Source organism: Corvus hawaiiensis, chromosome 18 (assembly GCF_020740725.1).
Source record: "Corvus hawaiiensis isolate bCorHaw1 chromosome 18, bCorHaw1.pri.cur, whole genome shotgun sequence".
In the NCBI taxonomy this organism is placed as follows: Eukaryota; Metazoa; Chordata; class Aves; order Passeriformes; family Corvidae; genus Corvus; species Corvus hawaiiensis.
The window spans coordinates 1,745,196-1,770,311 of NC_063230.1; the positions used below are offsets into that span (position 1 = coordinate 1,745,196).

The 25,116-nt window shown below is 53.5% G+C and overlaps 1 protein-coding gene across 1 annotated transcript in view; it reads right to left on the reverse strand.

The window, feature by feature from the left end:
• Nucleotides 1-288: 288 nt before the first annotated feature.
• Nucleotides 289-25,116, reverse strand: part of KSR2 (kinase suppressor of ras 2) — a 74,662-nt gene continuing 49,834 nt past the window's right edge. The window contains 6 exon segments of the mRNA XM_048322960.1: nucleotides 289-426; nucleotides 1,325-1,454; nucleotides 3,949-4,080; nucleotides 7,851-7,984; nucleotides 11,622-11,718; nucleotides 24,182-24,549. Of these exon segments, the coding sequence (XP_048178917.1) occupies nucleotides 289-426; nucleotides 1,325-1,454; nucleotides 3,949-4,080; nucleotides 7,851-7,984; nucleotides 11,622-11,718; nucleotides 24,182-24,549 (999 nt within the window).

Below are 25,116 nucleotides of genomic sequence, written 5' to 3' on the forward strand. Positions count from 1 at the left end.
ACAAATTCCAGGGAGGAGAATGAGTTTCTGAGTGACTGCTCTGCGTTCTGCCTGCTGTTCCCACCAGGGCAGATCCCGAAATCCCAACTGGGGACCCACTGACGCCGTTTCCTGGAGCAGAGGGATGTGACTAAGCCAAAGTAATGGAGCGGAGCAGGATTTGGGCACGGGAGAAGAAGGCACCAGGCTGGAAGCTGCAGTGGCTGCGGGTCTGGGGATGAACCCCAGGCAGGGCATTCCCACATCCATTAAATCCGGGAATAGGGAAGGACGGGCAGGGATGAGGACTTACTCTGCCGACTTCCAGAAGTGCCCCGGGTGGGAAAGGCGGCGGTTGCGCTTTGGCAGTTTCTCCAGCATGTCCATGAGCTTGGTGAAGGTCGGTCTCTCCTCCTGCTCGTAGGCCCAGCAGAACAGGAGGATGTCCTGGAGCCACAGGGAGAGCGCGTGAGGAAACCCAGCCAGGCCCTCTCCCACCGGGAATTGAGCCAGGCCCTCCCCCAGCATGACCCCTGCACCCAACGGCCACGCCACAAGGACCCCGTCTCCATCCCCACATCCTTGGAGGGGCTGGGATGGAAGGGATGTGTCCATCCCATGAGGACCTGTGTCCATCACTGGATCCTTGTGAAGGGTTGGGATGAGGGAATGTGTCCATCCCGTAAGGACCTGTGTCCATCGCCACATGCTTGGGAAGTGCTGGGATGGAGGGCACGTGTTCATCCCATGAGCACCCAACTCCATCACCACATCTTTGGGAAGGGCTGGGATGGAGGGGATGTGTCCATCCCATGAGGATCCCATTTCCATCCCCACATCCTTATCAAAGGCTGGGATGGAGGGGATGTGTCCATCCCACGAGCACACAACTCCATCCCCACATCCTTGGGAAGGGTTGGGATGGAAGGGATGCGTCTCCATCACTGAATTTTCATGAAGGGCTGGGTTGGAGGGAACGTGTCCATCCCATGAGGAGCTATTTCTGTCATTGGATCCTTGCAAAAGGCTGGGATGGAGGGGATGCCCAACCCACGAGGATCCCGTTTCCATCCCCACATCCTTGGGAAGGGTTGGGATGGAAGGGATGTGTCCATCTCATGAGGAGCCATTTCCATCATTGGATCCTTGGGAAAGGCTGGGATGGAGGGGATGTGCCCAACCCATGAGCACCCATCTCCATCCCCACATCCTGAGGGAGAGCTGGAGCAAAGGGAATGTTCAAGCTGAGCACAGCAGTAAGACCAAGCCTGGCTGGATGAGACTGGCAGATCCCAAGACCAGGTCCCAATCCATGCCCACCCCCACAGGACCCCACAGCACCTACCGAGATCTCCTTGCCCATCCCGATCTGGCTGAGGTTGGGCTTCATCCCTCGTCCCACCTGCCAGATTATTGCCTCCGCTGGCTGCGTCTTGAAGGGCCATTCCCGGGCGTGCAGCTCGTACCAGATGGTGCTATGGGGAGACACCAGGAATTAGAGACGGAGCAGCCGGCAGGGATTCGGGATGGGGCCGTGTCCAGCCACTGCACCACATCCAACATCTCTCCCTGCTCCAGAACCACGTCATCCAGGAGAAGCTTTGTCCCAGGTGACACCAGAGGTGCTCAGCCCTCACTACAGAGGTGTCACCTCTCCCATTTTCCAGATGAAAGCTTGACCTGGAGCAAGCCCTGATTCCCACCAGGGGAGATTCCTGAGGGAAGGATGACAGAGGCTGGTGGAGGCCCAGGCAAAGCCATCCTGGGACATTGAGTGGGAATGTCCCACCTGGATGCAACAGCACTGCCCACGGAGCAGCTGAAGAGAGGACCTTGGGGATCCAGATGCCACCATTCCAGCAAAATTCCAGGAAAGGATGAGCCCAAGAATTCACTTTCACTCCAGCTTTTCCCTTTTTCTCCTCCAAAAAGCTCTCCAAAAATCCGTCCAAGCCGTGCTATGGACCATCCCAGGTGTCCTCACCAGGTGATGGCCACGTGAAGCCCCGGCCATCTGCTCCCACTCCTACCACTAAGCCAAGCCCTCTTTTCCGTGTGGAATCCCAAATCCAAGGGAATATCCCAAAACAAGGGCATCACCAATGGAGCTGGTGGGCACCCCCATGGTTTTCCACCCCTGCTACTGCCTGGAAGTTTTGCATCCTCATTTTCTGGCACCCGGAGCCTGGATGAGCCGGGATTCCCGCAGTGCCAGCCCCACTGTCCGAGGCAAATCCCCTGGATCCGCTTTTCCCTTCCAGGGATGCCCTCGTGACCACTTAAAGTATCAAAAACCAGGGCTAAAATGACATCGGGGTGGAAAAATCTGTCTGGTAAACGAAAGATTCCTCTTGGTTAGGGAAGCTCCCTGATTTCGGGAATGGGAATTCTGCTGATTTTGGAAAAATCTGCGCAGTTTGGCTGGAAATCTCAAAAAAAAAAAAAAAAAAAAAAAAAAAAAGGATAATGGGAGAATTATGGGGCTTGGAGAATAGCCGATCCTGTGGGCACGGGACAAAATCCTCAGGAGGAGCATCTAAGCCCCCTCAGATTGGATTTACTGCATCCAAGGCGTTAATTCCAGTTTCCTCACTGGGAATTTCTATCGTCTTTAAAAGACCTTTTCCTCTTGCTGTCCCTGAGCCTCAAATCCCTGGAGGGAAGTGGCCCCTCCGGATCATCCCTGAGCCTCCCGGGCTTGATGGAGGGCAGCAGAAACAAGAAAGAGGGAAAACGTGGGGAAAGCTTTCCATCTTTTCAGGAAACTGGCGCTTTCCATACGGGCAGAGCTCACACTTGAGGGGAAAAAAGGGAAAATTGCGTCTCCCCACCCACTCTCACTTAGTTGGATACGATCCTTTAATTACCTCTTTATTTTTGTGCTGGAGTTGTACCTCAGGGAGGGCAAAAAAGGAAAAGAGCCAGACCCTTCCAGCTGTAATTACTGCGGGTTTGATGGGAATATTGCCTCGGATATAACGGGCCCACGCTCCCTAATCCCACAGCCTTCGAGGTATCCATGAGAAAATTAATCCTCTGGGGAAAATCTGCGGCCGCCTCGGGAAGGGTTTATCGAGGTGGAATTGGGCTCCTGCCCTCAGGGAGGTTTGTGGGCAGATAAAGGGCAGGAGGAATGAATGGTGTGCTGAGGAAACTTCGGAATTCTCATTTTCTTGGCTTTTGGCAACTCCTCGTAGAGCTGGCACCACCACCAGCCTCCTGCAGCGGCTGGAGGGGGGAATTGGGGTGTCCAGGGGCTCCAAGAGCTCTGTTCCCAACCTACCCAACCATCCATCATCCAAGCACCTCCTCATCGGTTCCCAACCCAGGAGCATGCAGGGGAGAGATGATGCCAGGCTGGCATTCCCAGGATTCTCCGGATCCCATTGCCCAGAGCCATCCTGATCCATGGCCAAAATAGGAGAATTTGGGAGAATCAGGGTGCCCAGGGGCTCCCAGAGCTCTGTTCCCAACCTTTGGCATCCCCATCCATCATCCAAGCGCCTTCTCATGGGTACCTGCCCCAGGAGGGTGCAGGGGAGAGATGATGCCAGGCTGGCATTCCCAGGATACTCTGGATCCCATTGCCCAGCGCCACTCTGGTCCAAAACAGGAGGATTTGGTTATCTGCGGAGAATTGGGCTGTCCAGGGGCTCCTGGACTTGTGTTCCCACCCCAGCCCTCTGCATCCCAAGCTGGCATCCTCAGAACACTCTGGATCCCATTGCCCAGAGCCAGCTTGGTCCAAACCAGGAGGATTTGGCGATTTAGGGAGGTTTCACTCAAAATTTCTCGAAGCACAAAGGTTCTCCCAACCCAGCGATGGGAATTCCACCCGGCAGCATCCGCTTGGATTTGGCGCACGCCAACGTGGTCCTTGTCCCTTCCTGCGTGCTCAGAGCAGCTCCCACCCGACCCAAACACGCCAGTTCCCTGCTGGCCGTCCCCACACCGTGCCCCGGGACTCACCCCAGGGCAAAGACATCCGAGTGCTTGGAGAAGGGCAGCTTGTCCTCCTCGGTGTCCGGAGAGAGCTGCCGGATGATCTCAGGGGCCAGGTGGCACAGCCAACCATTCTGGATCCGCAGCTTGTTCTCCCTCCTGCCAGGACATGGAGCCGTGGGTACCACGGGGGACAGCACCAGCACATCCCCAGTGAGCAGCCCCCAGCTTCCCACCCTCTTCCCAAGGTTTTTAAGCTTGGTTTTCCCCGTATCATCCTTGCAAAGTCAGGTTTTAACCCTGCTCTAGAAATGTTGGCCCTGCCAGGGAGCAGGACAAAATTTGGGCCCAGGATGGTGGCTCCTGCCAGGGCACAGAGCCGTGGGTACCACAGGGGACAGCACCAGCACATCCCCCAGCGAGCAGCCCTCAGCTTCCCACCCTTTTCCCAAGGTTTTTAAGCTTGGTTTTCCCTGCATCATCCTTGCAAAGCCAGGTTTTAACCCTGCTCTAGAAATGTTGGCACAGTGGCAGCAGGACAAAATTTGGGCACAGGATGGTGTTTAAGGGGAACTTTGGCTCTTCCAGGCTGGGGATGGGGATCTGGGGTCTGCTGGGGCTCCTGCTGTGCCCATTGCACCAAAACTCCTTAAAGGATCCAGGGGTAAAGTGAGGATAAATTCCCGCACCGCGGTTGGAGCAGGATGTTGGAGTGGGGTCCACAAAGTGCATCTTCCGAGCAAACCCATCCTAAAATAACAGCCTGGGAATTGGTGCTTTCAGGTGTTTGGCCCCAAAACAGCCCCTCCAAGTCCAAGCCTCCAATGCCATCTCCCATGGGAGCAACCTGGCTTTGTAACAAACCCTCATTTCACCTCATCTGTCCTCCCTTCACCTCCCCAAGCTCCCCCTGTTCGGGATAAACGCATTGGAATCCTTTGGCCAGTGGCTGAGGATGACGTCGGAGACTTCTCCATCCTTTGCATCCTCCAGCAGGCACCTGGGATACACACTGCTGGCTCCAAAATCCCTGGATCGTCAGTGGTGGTGACACCTGAAGAAGCTTCATCGTGGGTCTGAGCCCGAATTCAGCAGCAGGAGGGAACAAAGCTGTCCCAGGTCACGCTGGGCTGGAGAAGGCAGAGCCCTCTGGCTCGTGCCAGGAATTTCTCCCTGTGGGTGCTTGGAACCCTCCCAAAGATGGGGATGAACAGGGCTAAGGGATGGCTGTGGGGTCATCTGTCCTCCTGAATGTCCGTCTGGGGCCAAAATCCCATGGGACACCATGCAGGGATGGGGTCCCACCTCAAAGCTGACTGATAATCCCAAAACGACACAATCCGGATCCTCCCATCTGCAAAGCCATCCCCGTTCCCAGCCGTAGGTCTGGCAGTGACCAGAGGGACCCCGTCCCTGGGGAAGGACGCTGCCACTCCCGGGAAGCGCTGATGAAGCCTCCTCGTCCCCTCTGGGGCGTCGATGGCTCCTCTCCACTCCCTGCGTTGGAATCTCCACCGCAATCAGCGGCTCCGGCGCGGCTCGAACCCTCCAGAGCACTTCGGCACAGAGGGGAGGCTTTCAGCTGCCCAGCCACCTCCCTCCACCCTCCAGCTCTTAATTACAAACCCACATTAAGCACCTGGGCAATTAAAAAGGCTTCGGCTCGCTCGTCCTTCCCTGTGCCCGCCTCTCCATCCTAGGAAGCAGCACTCGGATCTCCTCCAGCACCCTCAGCAAGGTTGGGTTTGCTCCTGGGGCTTCCATTTCTGCGCAGGGAGGGGCTCAGGGCTGTGACATCCCACAGGCAGCCTCGGGATGCTCCAGGGGCTGCATTGGGATGCACAGCTCATCCCTGGGCAAAGCTCCTGTGGGTTGTGAGCTCCCAGCAGTGAGGGCTGGGCTTTAGTGGGATCCCAAAAGTGGCCCAATGACAGCAGTTTGAGGGTTTATGACCAAAGTTTACCTGACTTCACAGCCACAACCAGCTGAGCAGCTTCCAAGCCACCCCCAGGGCAGAGGCAGGAGCAGAAGAGCTCCTCAGGCTCCTCAAGACCCACCTCATGCTCCTCCTAATTCCAGAGCAGCCCCACCGAGCCCAAGAACACTCAAAGAAAGAAGGAATAAATCAGATTTCACTGGGATGAGACCCCAAGTCACCAAACCTCTGCAGGAAGTGTTTTAACCCCAGAGAAACCAGCTGAAAAAATGCCACCATCCTTAACCTGACCTCCAAAAATTTTGTCTCCTTCTCCAGAGACGTTTTTCCAAGCCTCTAAAGACCCAAATCTGGGTTTTATCTCCCTTCTTCATCTGAGAGACACCAAAACGGGGAAAACCCACCTTGAAAAGGGGAGATCAGACCTACAGACCCTTCCTGTTCCAAGATCCATGGTGGCCATGGATCCCTGCTCTTGTCTGAGCTCTCCTCCAGCAGAAAATGTGTGCTACCAGCAGCCCAGGGCACAAATTGTCTCATTTTCTCCATTTTCCCAGCAAAACACCACTCATTTCTGTCCAGCCTTGCTTTCCTGGCCATCCTTCCTCTCCTGAGTCGTCTCCTGGATTTTAATCCCCCAAGGGACATCCCAATCTCGGGCAGAGGTGGCCACACATCGGCCACCTCATCAGAAACCCCATTTCCTTCGTCTCTCGTTCCATCTCCGGAGCATCTCTGACCTTCACAGCAAAGATTCCTGGCAAAACTTGTCTGGTTTTGCCCAAATCCTCATTCCCTGCTGGAATGAGCCGTTCCTTCCTCCTGGCAGGCCCTGAATCCCAAACCCTCCGCCCAGCTGCCCAACCAGAGGCAAACCCCATTTTGCCACAGCGGGAGGCCCTGGATTTCCTGGCCTTCCAGAGCTTTTGGCCAAGTTTGTGCTAAAATCTGTTGATATTTATCCAGGCAGAGTGGAAAACCTGGGAGTGCACAGTGTGGCATGGAGAGAGGCGGCCGCTGCCGTTCCCTCAAATCCTTTGACATCACCACTGGGAAACTGGGAGAAAATCCATAATTTCCAAGGGGCTTTTTATCTCCTGAGCATCTTTGCCGTGGAAATGGAAGGACCAGGAGGAAACTGCCTAAGCTTGGCCTGTGCAGCTCTCAACACAAAGGATTCAGTGGGAAATCCAACACAAAGGATTTATTGGGAAAGGTGGGAAAAGTCAGCAATGTTCTTATTTCTCACTTCAAAAAAAAAAAAGGGAAATATCATCTCTGTTCTTCCTTCCCCACTTCTGTTTCTTTTTTCCCCCCCAGCTTTGTTCTTCCTCCTTTCCACAGCTGCTGGAACTCTTTGTCCTGCCATTCCTACAGCTGGAAAACCTCCCCACAAAAAATTTAACAAGAAACATTTACCAAAACCCTCAGATTTAAAACCCTCCGAGAGCCCAGTGCTGTGAAAGTCCCAAGCTTAGCTCTCATTTTCCATGTCTTGCTCCATGCCCGGCACAGACACCATGGCCAGATGTCTGTAATTCCCAAAATGTCACCAGAGTGGGGATGGCACAGGGATGGCATCACTCAATCCAGGCAGGAGATGAAGCAGATGCCAGGGAATTATAACGATGGAAAGGGAAAAGCCAAGGAATGAACCGGCCCTGCTGCCACAGGAGCATCTCCTGGGTGGCTGCAGGGTGGTTTGGCTATGGAATTGAGGCATCCCATGGGAAGAGGTTGGTCCAAGGGGCACAATCTGCCTCTCCGAACAAAAATCCCGGAGATTTGTGTGCGGAATTGTGCTCCTTCCCACGGATCAAAACCAACTCCCTTCAAACCGAGCAGCCCCAGGACACCCCAAGGCCCCTTGAACCCATGTCTGCCGAGGCTGGGGACACAAACAGGCGCTTGGAGAAGGGGTTTTTTGGATCTTTCCCCATGTTCCCAGCTTTAGGGCACGGGGAGGAGCTCCAGTGTGTCCATGTCCTCCTACCTGCCCGCTTGGAGAACTCCAGAGATGCTGAAGAGCCCGAAGTCGGTGATCACCACCTTCCCATTGTCGTAGAAGACATTCTTGGACTTGAGATCCTTGTGGAGGATGCCCTTGGCATGCAGGTATCCCATTCCCTAGGGTGGCACAGAGAGAGGAAAACACCCCGAAGTTACAAAAGCAGCACAAAGGGACGGGATAATGCCGGAGCGGGGCCGTTCCCATGGGATACTGGGAGCATCCGTGAGCCACCGCGGCACAGCCAAGCTGGACCGCATCCCCAAAGGGCCCTGCAGGAAAGGAAAGTGGCTGGAGGGGTCCCTGCTTTGGGATGGGCTCCTGGAGGGAGATGGGATCGTGGCGTGGGTGTCCCAGCTGCCACGGCGCCCACTCGTCTTCCTGATTAATCGATTCTGCGGGAAAAATTAACGGCAAGCCCACCCGGCAGCCGCTTCCCTGGAATCCTCTGCTGGGAAATGGATGGTGATGATGTTCTCGCCTCCGTTTTTTTGGGGGCTGGGAGAGGAGGGTAATAAGTCACCGCTCCCCATCTCCCTGGCGGAGCCATCGGCGCTTCCGACGGCCCCATCCGCCTGGAAACGGGCGCCTCGCGGGAGTCCTGCCTTAATTCCTTCCCCCAGGAAAAACTGCTCGGCGGTTAATTAAAATTAGTGCTAATGAGGCACAAAAAGGCCATGGGTGGGAAATCCGAACTCTCCTGTTTAGCGCTGGCAAATCAAGCAGAGTGCCGGCAGCTCCGTGTGGCGGATGTTCAGCTCCGCGGGATAACTCTGGGAATGGGGAGGGGGATAAAGCACATTTATCCCGACTTCAGCAGGGATTTTGATGCTGTCCCACTTTTCACCCTCCTAAGCAGACTCAGGGAAAACTTGATCTGCAGGATGCTGATGAAGGATCGATGCCCAACAGGCCAGCAAACTGTTGCTTAAGAGGGAATATTGGTTGTCTGTCACTGGAAAAGGGGGATTTATTAACTGGAATTCCACGGGGATCCATCCATCTTGAGTCTCATCTTTTCATCTATCATCATTAACCACGCAGGCTGCGCGAGGAGAATTCATTTTTAAGCTGGCAGCTGATGTGGAGCCAGAAGACCCAACCCAAATTCCACCACCTGGAAAAAGTGGGAAAACAAACGGAAAAACACCCCAGCCCAGCAAGGTATGGGGGTTTCACTGCAACCCATGAGAAGTAAATCCTAAAGAGCTCCTACCAAGGGATGCTGCGGGAAGGAAAGGATTTGGGGCTGGATGCCAGGACCATTCCAGGCACCAGGATGAATTAGGGGTCTCCAGCTCCCAGCACATGAGATAATGGTGGGATTTTAAAAATCGGCTCTCAAATGTCACTGTCACCTCCAGAAAGTGCCAGGGTGGAGCAAGGAACAACATTCCGATGCTTCTCTGGCCAGGGTGCAGTGCAGGGCCCTGAGCATCCACGGATGAGCCCCAGTGCCATGGGAATACTCTGGGGGTGAGGAGATCCAGAGCAGCAGCAGGATCTTGCTCCCACCTGCTCCCACATCCAGCTGGGAGCTCGTCTCCATGGAATCATTAAACACAGCCCGGCCTTTGCTGAAGGAATTTCTCCGGGCAAACCCAAATCCCTCACCTGGCTCCGCACAGATCCCACTGCAAATTCCAGCCCTGGCACCCCGGCCCCTGGGATGATCCGTGAGGAAACACTCAGGGCCCAGTAATGCCTTAATTTGCTCGGCTGTGTGAGAAGCCAGCTCCCTCTGCCGGCACCGCTCCCGGGATAAATCATCCTTCCCCTCCGGAGGAACTCGGGATAACCTTGCACCCACTAATCCAATAATCTGGGCAGCTCTCCCATCACATTCCAGGACTCAAGGGATAAAATCACACAACTGCTGTGACCGGGCAGCAAATCCAAAGCCTCTGGAAAATGCAGCCCCAAGTCCACCCAAACCAAGGTGTTGGGATTTGCCTTCGCTTCCCAACCCCCACCACCTCCAAATCCACCACAACATCTGCTGGAGATGGGTGGGGAAAGGTGGGAAGGCTGGGAAGCTGCTCCTCCACAGGAATGGGCCGTGTGGTTGGGTCATGGCATTGTTGCAGGGCTGGACCTCGCCGGGAATTCCCTTTGGTGCCTGGAGAGAGCCTTTGGAACTCTGCTAGTTCCTCCAGGGATCTGGGCTGGATACAAAGTCCCTCTGCCTCTCAACACCGCAGAGTTGGAGGTTTCACACCCGTTCTGAACAGGCAGCAGCTGCAGAAAACAAGGATCTCTCAGCCTCATCCTCGAAACCCACACGGAGCAATGAACCCACGCAGGGAAAGGGGCTGAACCGAGCCGTTCTTTCCACTGGGAACATCTGGAAGGCAAAAGCCCTGAGCACGAAAAGGGGGGAAAATACAAGGCTAAACTGTGATGCTTCAAGTGTTTTCTCAGCAGGAAAAATCCACGTCTAAAAGGTGGAAAACATGGATCAGAAGTAGGAATTAAGGAGGGAGAGGCTCTGGGCTGCCTCGGGCACCCCCAACTCAGGCTGCGGCTCCGAGGTAGCAAAAGGTTCAGGCTGTGCTCACCTGTCAGCTCCTGCCTGGAGACTCCAGTAGGATCGAAGGAATTTAAACTTAAAAGTTAAAACTGGGTCTAAATAAACACAAAATAGGCGATTTAATAAGAGACAGCCTAAGCACCAACAGGGGAAAAGGCACCATCCAGGAAATACTGCCGAACATGTTCTGCTTTATAACCTGGATTTGAATATTTAAGGGGGGGTTAAGATCTGCCAGAAAATCAGATTTTCTGCTGTCTTCTCACAGTTAAATGTGGGATCAGCTCCAGGTTTGGGCTCCGGGGTGGAAGTGCTGGCTGACCTCGAGCAGGGCATGGGGGCAGTGTCACAGCTCCCATGGCAGGACACGTGCCAAGTATTTTTGGTGATGAATACGTTTGGAATCACAACGCAGCCCCGCTCTGGCAGACAGCTCAACACCTCAGTGCCACTGCCGACCTCTCATGGGAAGCTGTGAGGGCTCAGGACCCAAATTCCCGGCCACTCCACCCTGCCACGGGAGGATCCTCCCCGGGATCGTTTATAGGATCACGTCTGAAGTGTGGAAGATGCTCTTGGAGCCATCCCTGGGAAAGGGAAAGCGTTTTTAGTTCTGGAAAATGTACATGAGCTTGGCCTCATGGCACCATGGCACGGATTTCTCCAGGAGCTTTGGCCCTGGGAATGCTTTATGGGAATACTGGGAATGCTGGAAGTGTCTAAGGCCAGGTTGGATGGGGCTTGGAGCAACCTGGGATAGTGGAAGGTGTCCCTTGGATGAGTTTTAATCTCCCTTCCAACCAAAACCACTCCATGATTCCATGACTATCACATTTTTTTCCCAAGAGGAGAGGAATATCCAACCAAGAACTCCCTCAAGCAGCAATGCTGGACTTAAAACACCTGAAATTCCGACGGGGAAGAGGAGCAGTGGCCAGGATGAGCCCCAAGCACGGGGAGCCCATGGAAGCTTTGGAGCCACCCCAGTTCAGCCACATGAGAGAGGTCAAAGAGAGCTGGATTTTAAAGCCAAAGAGCTCCATCCTGCCCAGAATCCTTGGATTTTAAAGCCAAGGGGTTCTATCCTGCCCAGAATCCTTGGATTTTAAAGCCAAGCAGAGCTATCCTGCCCAGAATCCTCGGCTGCTCCTCTCCCGCTCCCCAGAATGAGTGGATCGGGCTCTTGGCTGGGTTTTTTGCCGGACCCAGACCCCACCAGACCATACCTTCACGATTTCTTGTGCTATCTGCCTCGTCTTGTTGACATCCAGGACGATTTTGGCGTCCCTCACCACGGAGTAGAGAGTCCGTCCTTTACACAGGCTGGAGGAGCAGGAAAAGGGAAAGAGAAGTTACAAACCCTCCTGGAGAAACACCCCCAGATTATAAAGCAGGGAGCTGTAGATAATCCCTGGATTTTGGCCGGATTTTGGCCTCTTGGCTCGAGGCAGATCCAAGATTCCACAGGGAACCGGGGGCTCTCCCAGTTTGGCACTGGGAGGGCGCTCTCGCTGCTCCTGGCATGTCCTGGTGGCACCACCGTGGTGCCACAAGGGACAACCGGGGCTGGCTCCTGGCTTTTCCCTGTATCCCAGACCTCAACAAGCCACCTGGTCCTCCCGCTTCTGAGCTGTTGTGCAGAACTGGCCGTGGCTCCCTCCTCCTCCTCCTCCCTTGGGATACAAAGCTCGCAGATGTAAAATGAGTCAAAAGAGGAAAGACAGGGAGGGGGAAAAAAAAAATCCCCCAACCCAACCCCATGCACTGTACAATGTCCTCCAATTTTCCTTCTCGTACCAATTACAGTAAAATCTATTTACAGAGCCTTAATTACCAAAGGCAGCTGGATTTTGGGGATGGGGGGGGGGGGAGATGGATATAAACCAATTAAAAATATATTGACATTTGAATATCATAATGGAGGACGTGGGTGGCTGCTGCCTCGACTCCCGCCCACAAAAAAACGGCTTTTTTTTTTTTTTTTTTGCTTTTCTCTATCCGCCCACACTCATTCCAGGCAACTTTGGAAAGATGAGACTGGATACCTGTGCCTGGGAAATAAAACACCCAACGCACAGCTCTTTAAAGAGGTTTGGTGACTGCAGATGTTGATTTGATTCTGTTCTGGTTAACAAATTAAAAGTTCCGGGCTTTCATTCTGCTGCTCTCCCCTAGCTCGGCTCCACTGCTTTCCCCTCGCCCAGTTCCTCCTGCCCTGGGAATTCCAGCACGCCCTCGTTTGGATTCATACCCTGGGAGAGGTTTTGTCCTTTTTGGGTGAAAATCACCCCAGAATCATAAAAGAGAGTCATGGAATGGTTTGGGTTGGAAGGGACTTTAAGGACCATATAATTCCAGCCCTCTGCCATGGGCAGGGACACCTTGGATGGGGCTTGGAGCAACCTGGGATGGTGGAAGTGTCCCTGTCCGTGGCAGGGGTGGAATGGGATGAGCTTTAAGGTCCCTTCCCACCCAAACCATTCCATGGGTCCATGAAACCCAGAAGAACCCCAAACCTGCCAAAGGATCCTCCTGCTCCTAAGCCAGAAGCTCCACATCACTCCATGGGCAGAGAGCAGAATTTTCAGGACAAGCAGCGAAACATGAATGGGATCAATCCCATATCCCGTGGGTTTTAGAAAGACAACAGCACCCTTCAAAGTATTTCCTCCCTGGGCATGTTAGAAGTTGTCCTGCTGGGTACAAGTGACCTGCAGTGGGGATTTAGGGCAGCAAGTGCCCCCTCAGGGATGGGTTTTCCTTGCTCCGGTGTCCCAGCACATCCCTGAGCATCCCAGCTGGATTTAGCCCCGAGGTGGCTGCGGTACGAACACGCTCCCTCTAAACCGTCTTCCCACCTCCTGCAACACTTCAGCTGCAGTCAAATAGGAATTTGCTGGAGATTAGGATCCAAGCGCTTGGAAATCAGTGATAAAATCCTTGGGTTTACGCAACCGCAACGAATCCAAGCGTGCAGAATAATGACGGACACGAATTCTCCTTCCACCACCTTTATTTTTCTGCACTAATTTGCTGCATAAACCCACCAAGCTTTAAGCTCTGCCACACAACAGCCTTCTGCCACCTCCATGACCTGCCTGCACGCACAGGAGTTCCCCCAGCCCTTCCCCATTCCCGGAAAACACGTTTTCTCCCAGAGAAAACCATTTTACAGCCAGTTGCCTGTGATCTGAATTGGTCTCAAATTGACACTGGAAATGCAATGAGTGGATTAGCGCTGGAACGGGGCTGGATTCCAGCCCTAGGGCGAGTTAAGATCAGCTGTTTTCCTGGGGAAGGGTTGTTTAGAGGAAAATCCTCACATTTCTGCCTATCTGAACTCCTGAGATAACCCCGAGAGCAGAGCTTGCAGCCCTTTGCTGATGAGATTCCCATCTTTCCACTTCGTTTACAGGATTTCCAAACCCTTCCCAGCGGATGGAGCCACCGCAGGAGAGCAGCCAGACCCGCGGTGGTGGCACCGGGACATGGCACTGTCTCCTCTGCTCCTCAGACCCTGGCAGAGCCATCAAAGCAGCCCAGGTGCTTCTCCCCTCCCCTCGATGAGTAACGGCTCCGAATGAATTCACCGAGCGCCCGCCGCCGCACCGGCACATCTGACTTTTCCTGCCGGATAAGGAGCTGCCAACGCGGAGATAAAGCCCTTTGATACCTTTTGTGCAGCACCTGAGCCCATTCAGCCACCACCTGCAGAACCTTTTCACGGCACAGCTCAACAATTCCGCTCCTCCTCATTCCTCAATCGCTCCCCATTCGGGCAGGACAAAGCGGCGCCCGGGGCACGCTTGGAGTCTTCTGCCTTTCCACTTGGAGTGGTCCCTGCTGAGCGTGGCTTTGAGGGACACGGCTGGGGATGACAAGGCCACAAAATGCCTACTCTCGACACCAAAAACAAGGCAGATGATTTGCATCTTCAGATGGATCACGGTTTATTCAGCGCTGAAGTGAAAATTCATAAGGAATTCTTGTCTTCTCCTCCCAAACTTCTCCGTCCCACCTGGCAGCAGAGCAGGTTGATGACACATGCCCTGGTGCCACGAGGTAGCCAAATGCCACCCAGAGCTGAGGGGTGGCAGGGACAGAGATGCAAAGATCCTTCTGGGGGTCCTCAGGAGCGCACCTCATCCCATGGCACATCCACATCCCGGTGCCTTTCCCGGCACCAGGACAGGCCCAGCCCCATCCCTCTGCAGATGCCACTCTCAATTCAAAATGCGTTTTTGAAGTGTTCAGCCAAGCAAGCCAAATCCCAAATTGCTTTATAAGCACTGCATTCCCAACATGGGCTGGAGACATCGGCAGCGGGAGCAAAGCCAAGGCGGCTCGCAGAGGAACAATTCGGGATGAAGGCGGAAGAGCTGGAGCGCTGCCTCTGGGTGTTTTTGCTGTTCCGTGGGAAAACAGACTCATCTGTCTGTCATCCATTCGAGTTTTTCACCCCTCTCTGCAATATTGATGGTCATCATCTCTACCCTGGTGGCCAGCACCTCTACACTGATGGTCGTTGTCTCTACATTGATGGCCATTACCCTTAAGTGGTAGCCAACACCTCTACATTGACAGCCACCACCTCTATACCGGTTGTCATCACCACTACACTCGTGGTCATCAAGTCTACACTGATGGCCATCACCTCTGCATTGGTGGCCATCACCTCTACATTGATGGTCATTGTCTCTACACTGATGGTTATCACCTCTGCATTGATGGCCATCACCTCTACATTGATGGTCATGGTCTCTACACTGATGGCTATCACTTCTGCATTGATGGCCATTACCTCTACACTGATGGTCATCACCTCTACATTGATGGTCATGGTCTCTACACTGATGGCTATCACTTCTGCATTGATGGCCATTACCTCTACACTGATGGTCATCACCTCTACATTGATGGTCATGGTCTCTACACTGATGGCTATCACTTCTGCATTGATGGCCATTACCTCTACACTGATGGTCATCACCTCTACACTGATGGCCACCATGTCTCTATTGATGGCCATTACCTCTACACTGATGGTCATCACCTCTACACTGATGGCCACCACGTCTATATTGATGGCCATCACCTCTACACTGATGGTCATCACCTCTATATTGATGGTCATTGTCTCTGCACTGGTTGCCAGCACCTCTATACGGGTGACCACCACCTCTACATTCATGGTCATCACCTCTATGCTGGTGGCCATCACCTCTACATTGGTGGCCAACACCTCTACACTGATAGTCACTGTCTCTACACTGATGGCCATCGCCCAACACTGATGACCATCACCTCCATACTAATGGCCACCACGTCTATATTGATGGCCTTAACTCTACATTCATGGCCATCATCTCTACATTGGTGGCCAACATTTCCGCAGTTGAAGCCCCATCCTGGCTCCAGCTCAGGAGCAGAGATCATCCCGAGCCGGCAGCCCGGCGGTTGTAAGGTGCGTTCCATCACTCCAGGAACTTGGTGCTTCCCTTCCTTCTTCCCATCCACATCAATGCCCGTTCAATGAGAGAAATGATAAATGCCAGACCCCAGGAAGTTCATTCCTTGCCGGGATATGGATTTATAGGGAAGCAGCTCGGGTACCATGGTGACAGTCAGCACTATAGACCCAGGGGAGACACTGGAGAGGAGAGCGAGGTGGGGAATTAATAAAAAATGCTTTCATATAAAAATACCTCTGCTCCCAGGTTACGTCTGTGCCGGAGGAAAGACACGGCAAAGGATGCTTGGATGCTCCCACATTCCCCAGCTGTTTACCCACTTGGAGGTTTTCATGGAAAAAGGACCCTTTGGGGAATGTCAAGAAAGAAACAGCAACAGGAAGCACTGAGCCGGGACTTATTTGATTTCATTTGAGCAGGACCAGAGAGGGAAAGAAGGAGCTCTGCACATTCTGGCACGTTCCTGACTTATTTGGGAAGTTTTCCAGCTGTTCCCATATATTGGCTTGTTCCTCTCTTTTCCTGGCAACGGCGCTTTTGGAATGTGACGGCTCCTGAGGTGTTTCACAACAAGGAAAATCGAACAAGGCTGGAAGAGCAGCAAAGGGAGAGCTTTGGGTTCATTTTTATCCCGAGGTTTTGTTTTCCTCTAAATGGATAAGGAATCTCGCCCCCTTGACTCCCTGCCAATGCCAGAGCGAGAGGAGCAGCTCAGTGGCAGTATCCAGCCTGAAATTCCTCAGCCCTCTACATCCAAACACCATAACCATGACCAGGGAGGAAAAATTAGGATATTAGGGAAAATTTCTTCACTTGAAAGTGTTGCCAAGCCCTGGAACATCCCTGGAGTCCCCATCCCTGGAGGGATTTAACAGCCGTGTGGATGTGGCACTTGGGAACACGGAGCAGTGGTGGCCTCAGCCGTGCTGGGGGAATGGTTGGAATTTACCATCTTAAGGATCCTTTCCAGTCTAAACAATTCCGTGGTTCTATGGAAGCAGCAGCCAGGGAGTGGCAGCTTGGTGGCAACTCAGGGCCATGACCTGAGCAGCAGCACCCAGCAGATCCCAGCCCCTCCCGGCTGGAAATACTCATCCCATCCAACCCCATTCCAACAGAACCCAAAGCAACCCCAATGGGAAGCCAAGGAATTCAATTCCTGCCATTTCCAGCACAGCCCACATCCCCAGCCTGGAGATGGGAGAGACCCTCCTGCTCCTCATGGAGGAGCCTCTGCAGAGTCAAACCAGCGGGAGGAAGCAGAAAAGCCCTGGAGAGCCAACGCTCCCCTCATCCCGCTATCTCCTGCCGATGGAAGCACTGGCTTTTGCTGGATATTACTTAGGCAGCAAAATTTTCCTGCCAGCAGCTGGCACGCGAGATAACTACAGCCAAACCACAAGGGCTGCAGGAGGAGGAGGAAAAGGAGGAGAAGGAGGGGGATCAGCCTCCCCGAAAAGTAGCTCCAACTCCATCGTCGCCTTGGAAAAAAACAAGTTATTTGGAAAAATCCAACTCCATGCATTTTTATTTGGAGGAAATAGAGGAGACGAGCTCTTCTCCAGCTGCGGGGAGAAGAGCTCGGAGCCAGGTGAATGCAAAGCAGCCCCCGGGGCTTAGCTAAAGCCAGGCTTATGAACAAGTCATCCGAAAAAACTCCATGCTCCAGGTGCCACTTGCCGCCTTTGGAAAGGACACGCTCGGAATCGGCTCCGAGAGGGAGGGTTGGGCGCACAGGGATGAGTGGAGGCGCCTCGACCTCCTCGTTTCTGATATATTCTCTGCTCCTCCTGCTGTTTTGAACTTCAGGGAGGAAAAGAAATTTAAAAAAAAAAAAAAATCCTTTCGGAGACAGGAATGAAACCTTGGATCGAGCCGGCTGCTTCCCTGGAACCCGGCTCCACTTTGGAATAGTAATAATAATTATTATTATTAATAAACAATTAATGCTGCTGTCATGGGAAGGAGCTGTTTCTTTGTCTAGGCAGGGTGCCAGCACACGGATCCCACACAGGCAGTCCTGCTCTGTCCCAAAGATGACCCCAAGCATTGAGAGTGCTCAGAAAAAATCAGGAACGATGCTGGGATGTCACTCATCAGGGACGGGAAGAGCTGACACGATCGGAAGGAATTTTTGGGACCATCTCTCAGCAGGCCACTTAATCAAAGGCATTTCCTTAAATCCCTTCCTCTCTAGCAAAGCGAATCCTGCTGTGTTAAGCACTTTCCCGGAGAATTCGGGGCCAAACCAGCGATATTTCCATGGCATTTGGAAACACTCTTAAAACACAAAGGGAAAACTTCCCCCCTGGAGCATCCTCCACGTTAAGGAGCAGCCACCGGCAGGGATTTGATGCTCCAGCGGGTAAGAAAAGCTCAGCCAGCCCCAATGTTTCGACATCAAACACAGAGGATCAAGCTGCTGCTTTTCCCCATTCCCAGCCATCCTCTTGGCTTGGGATATTCCAGGCCCCTCCCCAAGCTGCTGTCTGCCACTGGAAGATAGATCCAGCTTTAATGTGTATATTAATCCACGTATTGACTTTGCCGTTGTCAGTCGTTATCAAGATTTATCCAGCCTGATGGCCTCGTATCGATCGGGGGGGAGTGTATTCCCACAGGTCAATCCATTCTGATCCCACGCCTGGCATGAAGTCGATCTCCATTTATTATATTATCTACAAGCTCCATTATTTAACTGCCAGGGAAGGGAATGCAGCAGAAAAGCAGGAAAAGGGAAAACAACGGGGGCAGAGGAGAAGGGCCTGGCTCCTAAAGCAGGTGTTTGAACATGGACAGGGTTACGGGAGGCAGGAATCCATGGCTTCCCTTCCCAAAACGGACCCAGGAGTGCGGAGAGAAGGGCAGGACCTGAAAGGCACCTCAGAAACACTCCAGGATCAGAGACTCGTGGAATGGTTCGGATGGGACGGGACCTCAAAGCTCAGTTCATTCCACCCCCTGCCGTGGGCAGGGACACCTTCCACCATCCCAGGCTGCTCCAAGCCCCGCCCAAGCTGGCCTGGAACACTCCCAGGGATGGGGTAGCCTGTCCCAAGGCCTCACAGGGAAGAATCTCTTCCCAAGATCCCATCTAACCGTGCCCTCTTCCCCATGGGAAGCCGTTCCCTGTGTCCCATCAGTGCATGGCTCCCAAGCCTGGCATGGAGGAAAACAAGGTGGCAACTCCGTGCCTCAGTTTCCCACCCACTGAGCAGGATTTAGAGCTTCTCCTTCAATTCCCAGCGCAGGAAGGAACGCTGGGAGGATGCATTTAAAGTCCATTGAGAAGAAAAATCCAATTTCAAATCCAGAATCCTGGAATGGCTTGGGTTGGAAGAGACTTCAAAGATCCTCTCATTCCAACCCTTGCCATGGGCAGTGATGCCACTCAGGATATTCAGGGCTCCATCCCACCTGACCTTGTTGTTCCTTCAATTTGTGGTTCATTAAAGCTCTAAGGACAATTTGGATCCCCTGGAGGGATCAGGGAGCTGGCTGCAGGCACCACAGAGCATCCACAGGGATGCCTTGCTTTCCACCCTTCCCCTTTCCTCCCATCCTTCAAATCAGGTTAAATATCCCCAGCTCCCCGAGCATTGAGATTTATAAGCCCCAAATCCTTCCCAGCTGGGCTGTGCCTGTAAATGTCAGGAGATCTGGCACTGGGAGAGGCTCGGAAGAGCCGAGAGTTTAAAGCCGAGCTTTGTCCAGAGCTCTTCCATGCCCACCAGGAGCAGGGTCCAGGGATGGGAGAGCATCCCTTGTGAAGGGCTTGTTCCTCCCAGCAGCAGAGCCGAACATTAAATATTGGCAAAATCCAGCACAGAAATCTATTATAGAATCAAAACAAACCCCAATATTTAGTCCATGCACTAAAGTTATCCAGGAATAAACAGCTGAAGTGCCTTGGCTATCCTTCCATCCCTCGCTCTCACACCTTCCCTATTAATTAGTGCCAGGGAATGTGAAATTAAAACCTGTTTTCCACAGAGAAAAAGGAGCAAACTCTTATTTCATCTTCAATATCTCACGTTAGGACAGGGCCTGGGTTTATCTCCATTCCCCCACCACCAGCAGCTCCAGGGAAGGGTTTGGGAGATGCTCCCTCTCCAGCAGAAACGTTCCAAGTTCCTCTGCTCCAAAGGCACCTTCGACAAATTAATTCTCTTGACGCAGTTCTGCCAAGGTCAGGCTTAATTCCTAATGTTCCTCAATGTTCTCCTGTGTCTTCCCAGCCAGGGACATAAATCATGGCCACACAGCCCTGGTGGCGTCACCGGCGGCACCCTGGAAAGCTGAAGCCACCCTGGCGTGACAAGAGAGGGGTCAAAACCCAGCCTGGAGCATCCCAAGGAGCAAATCCCAGACTCTTGGCACAGGCTCCGAGAGCCACGTTGGAGCTTTTAAGCAAAAACCCAAAGAATCTTGGAAGAGCTGCACCAAATCCCCCTCACAAGCCAGCAGGAGCTCAAAGCCCAGGCAAAGCCCAGCTCAAACCTTCTCCCAAACAATATTCCCAACCAACAGGAGCCCCCTGTTGCTGCATGCAGCGCGTTGATCCCCTGCTCCATTACAGACTCAATGAGCACCTAGAGCCTTGGGAAGCATCAATAAGCATCCAAATCTCCCTTTTTTTTCCCCAGGAGGAGCACCCAGAATCCTCAAATGTGGGAGTTTCTGCTTTCGTGGGTGCTGGAGCCATTTTAGCCAGATTAGGGAAGGACTTTACCCTTGGAAGACCCCCCTGGGTGGCTGAGGCTTTTCCTCTGTTCCTGCTCTGGGGGCCAGCACCAGGAGCCCCAAGGAGCTGGATTTACCCAGGCCTGGCTTTGTCCCACTCCCCACCAGCAAAACCAACTCGTTATTCCAACAAACTGGGAGCTTTTCCAGCCCTTTCATTCCCGCCGAGCCGAGGACTTCGCCGCCGTTTCCCACCATCCATTAAGCAGTGCTCAGAGCACCAAGGCTCGCACCCGCTCCTGCTCCAGACTAATTAAGATGGATGTTAATTGTCCCCAGCGCTCATTACCCAAGAGAAAACCCATTAGCGGCTCTGATGGAAGCGTTCCTTGGAGTCACCTCCCCCACTGCTGAAAAATGCTGGATTTCTGCTTTTCCGTCGCTTTAAGAGACAACTCGGGAATCATGGAATGGGAAGGGACTTTAAAGCCCATCCAGTGCCACCCCTGCCATGGCAGGGACACCTCCCACTGTCCCAGGCTGCTCCAAGCCCCAGTGTCCAGCCTGGCCTTGGACACTGCCAGGGATCCAGGGGCAGCCACAGCTGCTCTGGGCACCCTGTGCCAGGGCCTGCCCACCCTCCCAGGCAACAATTCCTTCCCCATATCCCATCCAGCCCTGCCCTCTGGCACTGGGAAGCCAATCCCTGGGTCCTGTCCCTCCATGCCTTGTCCCAAGTCCCTCTCCAGCTCTCCTGAAGCCCCTTTAGGCACTTTAGGAAGGGGCTCTGAGCTCTCCCTGGAGGCTTTTCCACTCTCAATCCCAGTGTTTTTATCACTGATGAAAATGTTAAACTGTGCTGGTCCCATTTATCCATAAATGTAGGGAAAATCAGATTTTTAACCTAAACCATCCCACCCTCGGCCAGCTGCCGCCTCAGTTTCCCCTTCCATTCTTTCCCCAGTGGGCTGTTTGGATGGGGAAATTTCGTTCTGCTAATGAGACGATCCCTGAATATTGCAGGCAATCAGGAAGGAAAACATCGGCATGGGGAAAAGTAAAAATAAACCCGGCTATAAATAACCCCCTTCCGGCAGCGCCGGTGGCACGACGTGGTGAAGCCCCTTCCCAGGGACACGCAGCTGCTTCCAGACGTGCAGGGAAACGGAGATTTCTGCAGCAACTACAAGGAATTGCTGGGATTTTGTGGAAAAAATGGCCTCGAGTGGCCACTTGTGGGCTCCCAGAAGAAAAAGTGGCCTTTTCCACACACAGCAAGTCCTGCCCTGGGAATGGGCACAGGGAAGGTGAGGAAATCCTGATATCCTGGCTTGGTATCCATAATCCCCACCTCAGGCAGCTGGGAGTGATTTTCCCTCACTCCAAGCAAAGCCTGGTTTAAAGTTATTCCCAGAAATCCCCAGGCAGAACTTGAGCCCCCTTTGGGGGATTTCTGCTTTTCCGGCGCATTAAGAGACAACTCAGGAATCACAGAATGGGTTGGGTGGGAAGGGACCTTAAATCCCATCCAGTGCCACCCCTGCCGTGGGCACAGACACCTCCCACTGTCCCAGGCTGCTCCAAGCCCCAATGTCCAGCCTGGCCTTGGACACTGCCAGGGATCCAGGGGCAGCCACAGCTGCTCTGGGCACCCTGTGCCAGGGCCTGCCCACCCTCCCAGGGAACAATCCCTTCCCCATATCCCATCCAACTCTTCTCTCCTTTGGTTTAAAGCTGATATCAACTCAACTTTCGAGGGATGCAGATAAAAGCAGGTTGTAGGAACAACCCAACGATGCCTGGAAATGTTGTGAGCTTGGGTTATATTTTTGGGCAATTGAATAAATTTACATTTTGACCTTAAAAAACAGGACCAAGTGCAGCTGGAAGAGGAACAGGATGAGCCGAGCTCCACAATCCTCATTTTAATTCACCAGGATGCAGCAGCACACGGACTGGTTTTGTCCAGCTGTCAAAAATGGCACCTCTCTGCTTGTACAGAAAGGCCCATTAGAATCGAAAATGGAAGAGAAAACATTCCACGGCTCAAAGGAAAACTAAAACCCAAAAATATCGAGGAATACATTCCCCAGGTTTTGCTATTGAACAGCACTGAAAAGCTGGGCAAACGGGGGCTGCAAAGGGACGTCGGAGCGGGATGGAGACGCCGCCTTTTCCTTTGGGAACACGGCGTAACACGCGCATGGGGGCTCTGACTCATCTATCAATACATGTGTTTGCACACTTTTCCAAAAGCTTTTGGCCTGGAGCTACCCAATAGATGGAAATGCTGCGGAATTTTCCCCAGATGGCTCATTTTTGGTCCCGAATAAAAGGCATCGCTCTTCCAGTCGCCAGCTGGGGAGAGCCGGCCCCGCTGTGGGGTCACCCTGACTCCAGAGGATGGAACTCCCAAGGCAAACACAGTCCATGACCCCACCGGAGAGGGGAGCAAGGGATGAGGTGCCACAAATTCGGGGTGAAATCCTTTTGTTTTGGACAAAGAAGGAGCAGAGCACCTGCAGAGCCACCCCATCTGGGATCAGGGACTGGGAGGTGCCACTTTCAAGGGAAAAATTAGGGACATTAGGAGAAGATGATGCAATATTTCATCACTGATGGCTGTTGGAAGCGGTGCCATTCCATTGCTTTTGAAATGCTGCCAGGAGGAAAATTCAGCCTCACCTTGGGGAAACTTCTCCGGAAGAAAATAACCCAGGGTGGGATGAAAAGAGGGATAATATCCAGCTGAACACACGGTCTGAAGGTGAAGAAAATCACAGAATTCCCAGGAATAAATGTAATTCCCATGAGAACAGCTGCTCTGGGAGCAGTTGCAGCCTCTTTGCCTCCAGGCCAGCTGGGATTTTTTTGCCCACCCACACAGGGATTACACCAGGAGACTCAGTGCTGCATTCCCACTGGGAATGTGGGTGAGGGCAGGTTTTTGGGAATGCCTCGATACCCAGGAAGCTGTGGAGGTCTTGGATGGTTTGGGAGCCCTCAAATCCCAGTTTGCTCCCCAGAAAGCTGCTGGGAGCCTCCCAGTCTTCCAGTTCCTAAAGGGGCTTCAGTAGAGCTGGAGAGGGACTTGGGACAAGGGATGGAGGGACAGGACCCAGGGAATGGCTTCCCACTGCCAGAGGGCAGGGCTGGATGGGATCTTGGGAAGGAATTGTTCCCTGGGAGGGTGGGGAGGGGCTGGGATGGAATTCCCAGAGCAGCTGGGGCTGCCCCTGGATCCCTGGCAGTGCCCAAGGCCAGGCTGGACACTGGGGCTTGGAGCAGCCTGGGACAGTGGGAGGTGTCCCTGCCCATGGCAGGGGTGGCACTGGATGGGCTTTAAAGTCCCTTCCCACCCAACCCAACCCAACCCATTCCATGATTCCATGGCGCTTCCTGTCCCTGGATAAAACAAACCATTCCTGCCCGGAGCTCCACTTCTAGATAAGAATGACCTGCCTGGACACACTTCTGGATTTGCCCTGTTCTCCACACTACATGGAGAAGATCCCTTCCTTAGGGCAGGAAACTCAACCCAACGGCGCCGTCGGACCGGAGGAAAAACAACGGAAAAACCAAATTTTTAGAAGGAAGAAACGAATCTTTGGACAGAAAAAAACGACCCCAACCTGGTGATGATGGCAAGGTGGGGAGGGCTCATGCAGGCCCCCATGAAGAGCACCACGTTCTCGTGCCGGGTCTGCCGGTAGGCCATGACCTCCCTCTTGAAGGCCTTGAGCTGGTCCTCGTTGTCGCGCTCGATGTCGATGAGGCGAATGGCCACCTCCCCGTGCCAGCGCCCGTGGAACACCTGCCCGAAGCGGCCCTTCCCGATGAGCTCCCCGATCTCCAGCTGCTCGAAGGGGATGTCCCACTCCTGCAGGAAGATGCTGGTCTGGCTGGCCTTGCGCGGGAAGTTGCGCGCAGAGAGCAGCGAGAGGTTCATCTCCTCGAAGTCGTCCTCGGACTCCTGCACCTCCTCGGCGCCTTCCTCGTTCTGTGGTGGGCAAAGGGCATCGGGAACAATAAAACAGGGAGAAAACTGGGGGGGAAAACCCCACTGATCCAACTGCTGCTCGCTCAGCCCCAGAGGAACCAGGAAGGCGCCTCCCAAAGCCAACGGAGCGGCCCCGTTCTACGCAAAGGCAGCGGAATCCCAGGTTTTCATAGAATCATGGAATCCTTTAGGTTGGAAAAGCCCTCTGAGATGGGCTCCAACCCCTCCCCAGCACTGCCAAGGCCACCACAGACCCATGTCCCCAAGTGCCACATCCACAGGGCTTCAAACCCCTCCAGGGATGGGGACTCCAGCACTGCCCTGCAGAGCCAATTATTTACCCCGGGGTTAAATTTAAAACTGTGACCCAGCAGAGATTTAGTTAATTTGCCTTAAAGCAGTTTCATCCTCCCCTGGCTGAGCTGTGCTCTGTTCATTCCCATTATTCCCACCCTGGCACCCCCTGGTCAGCATTCCCAGACCCCCTGATGGTCCATTTATACTTCCTACAGGATTTTACCTCACCCTTTAAAAGCCCCGTTCTCATCTTCCCCCTCCCCTCCCTTC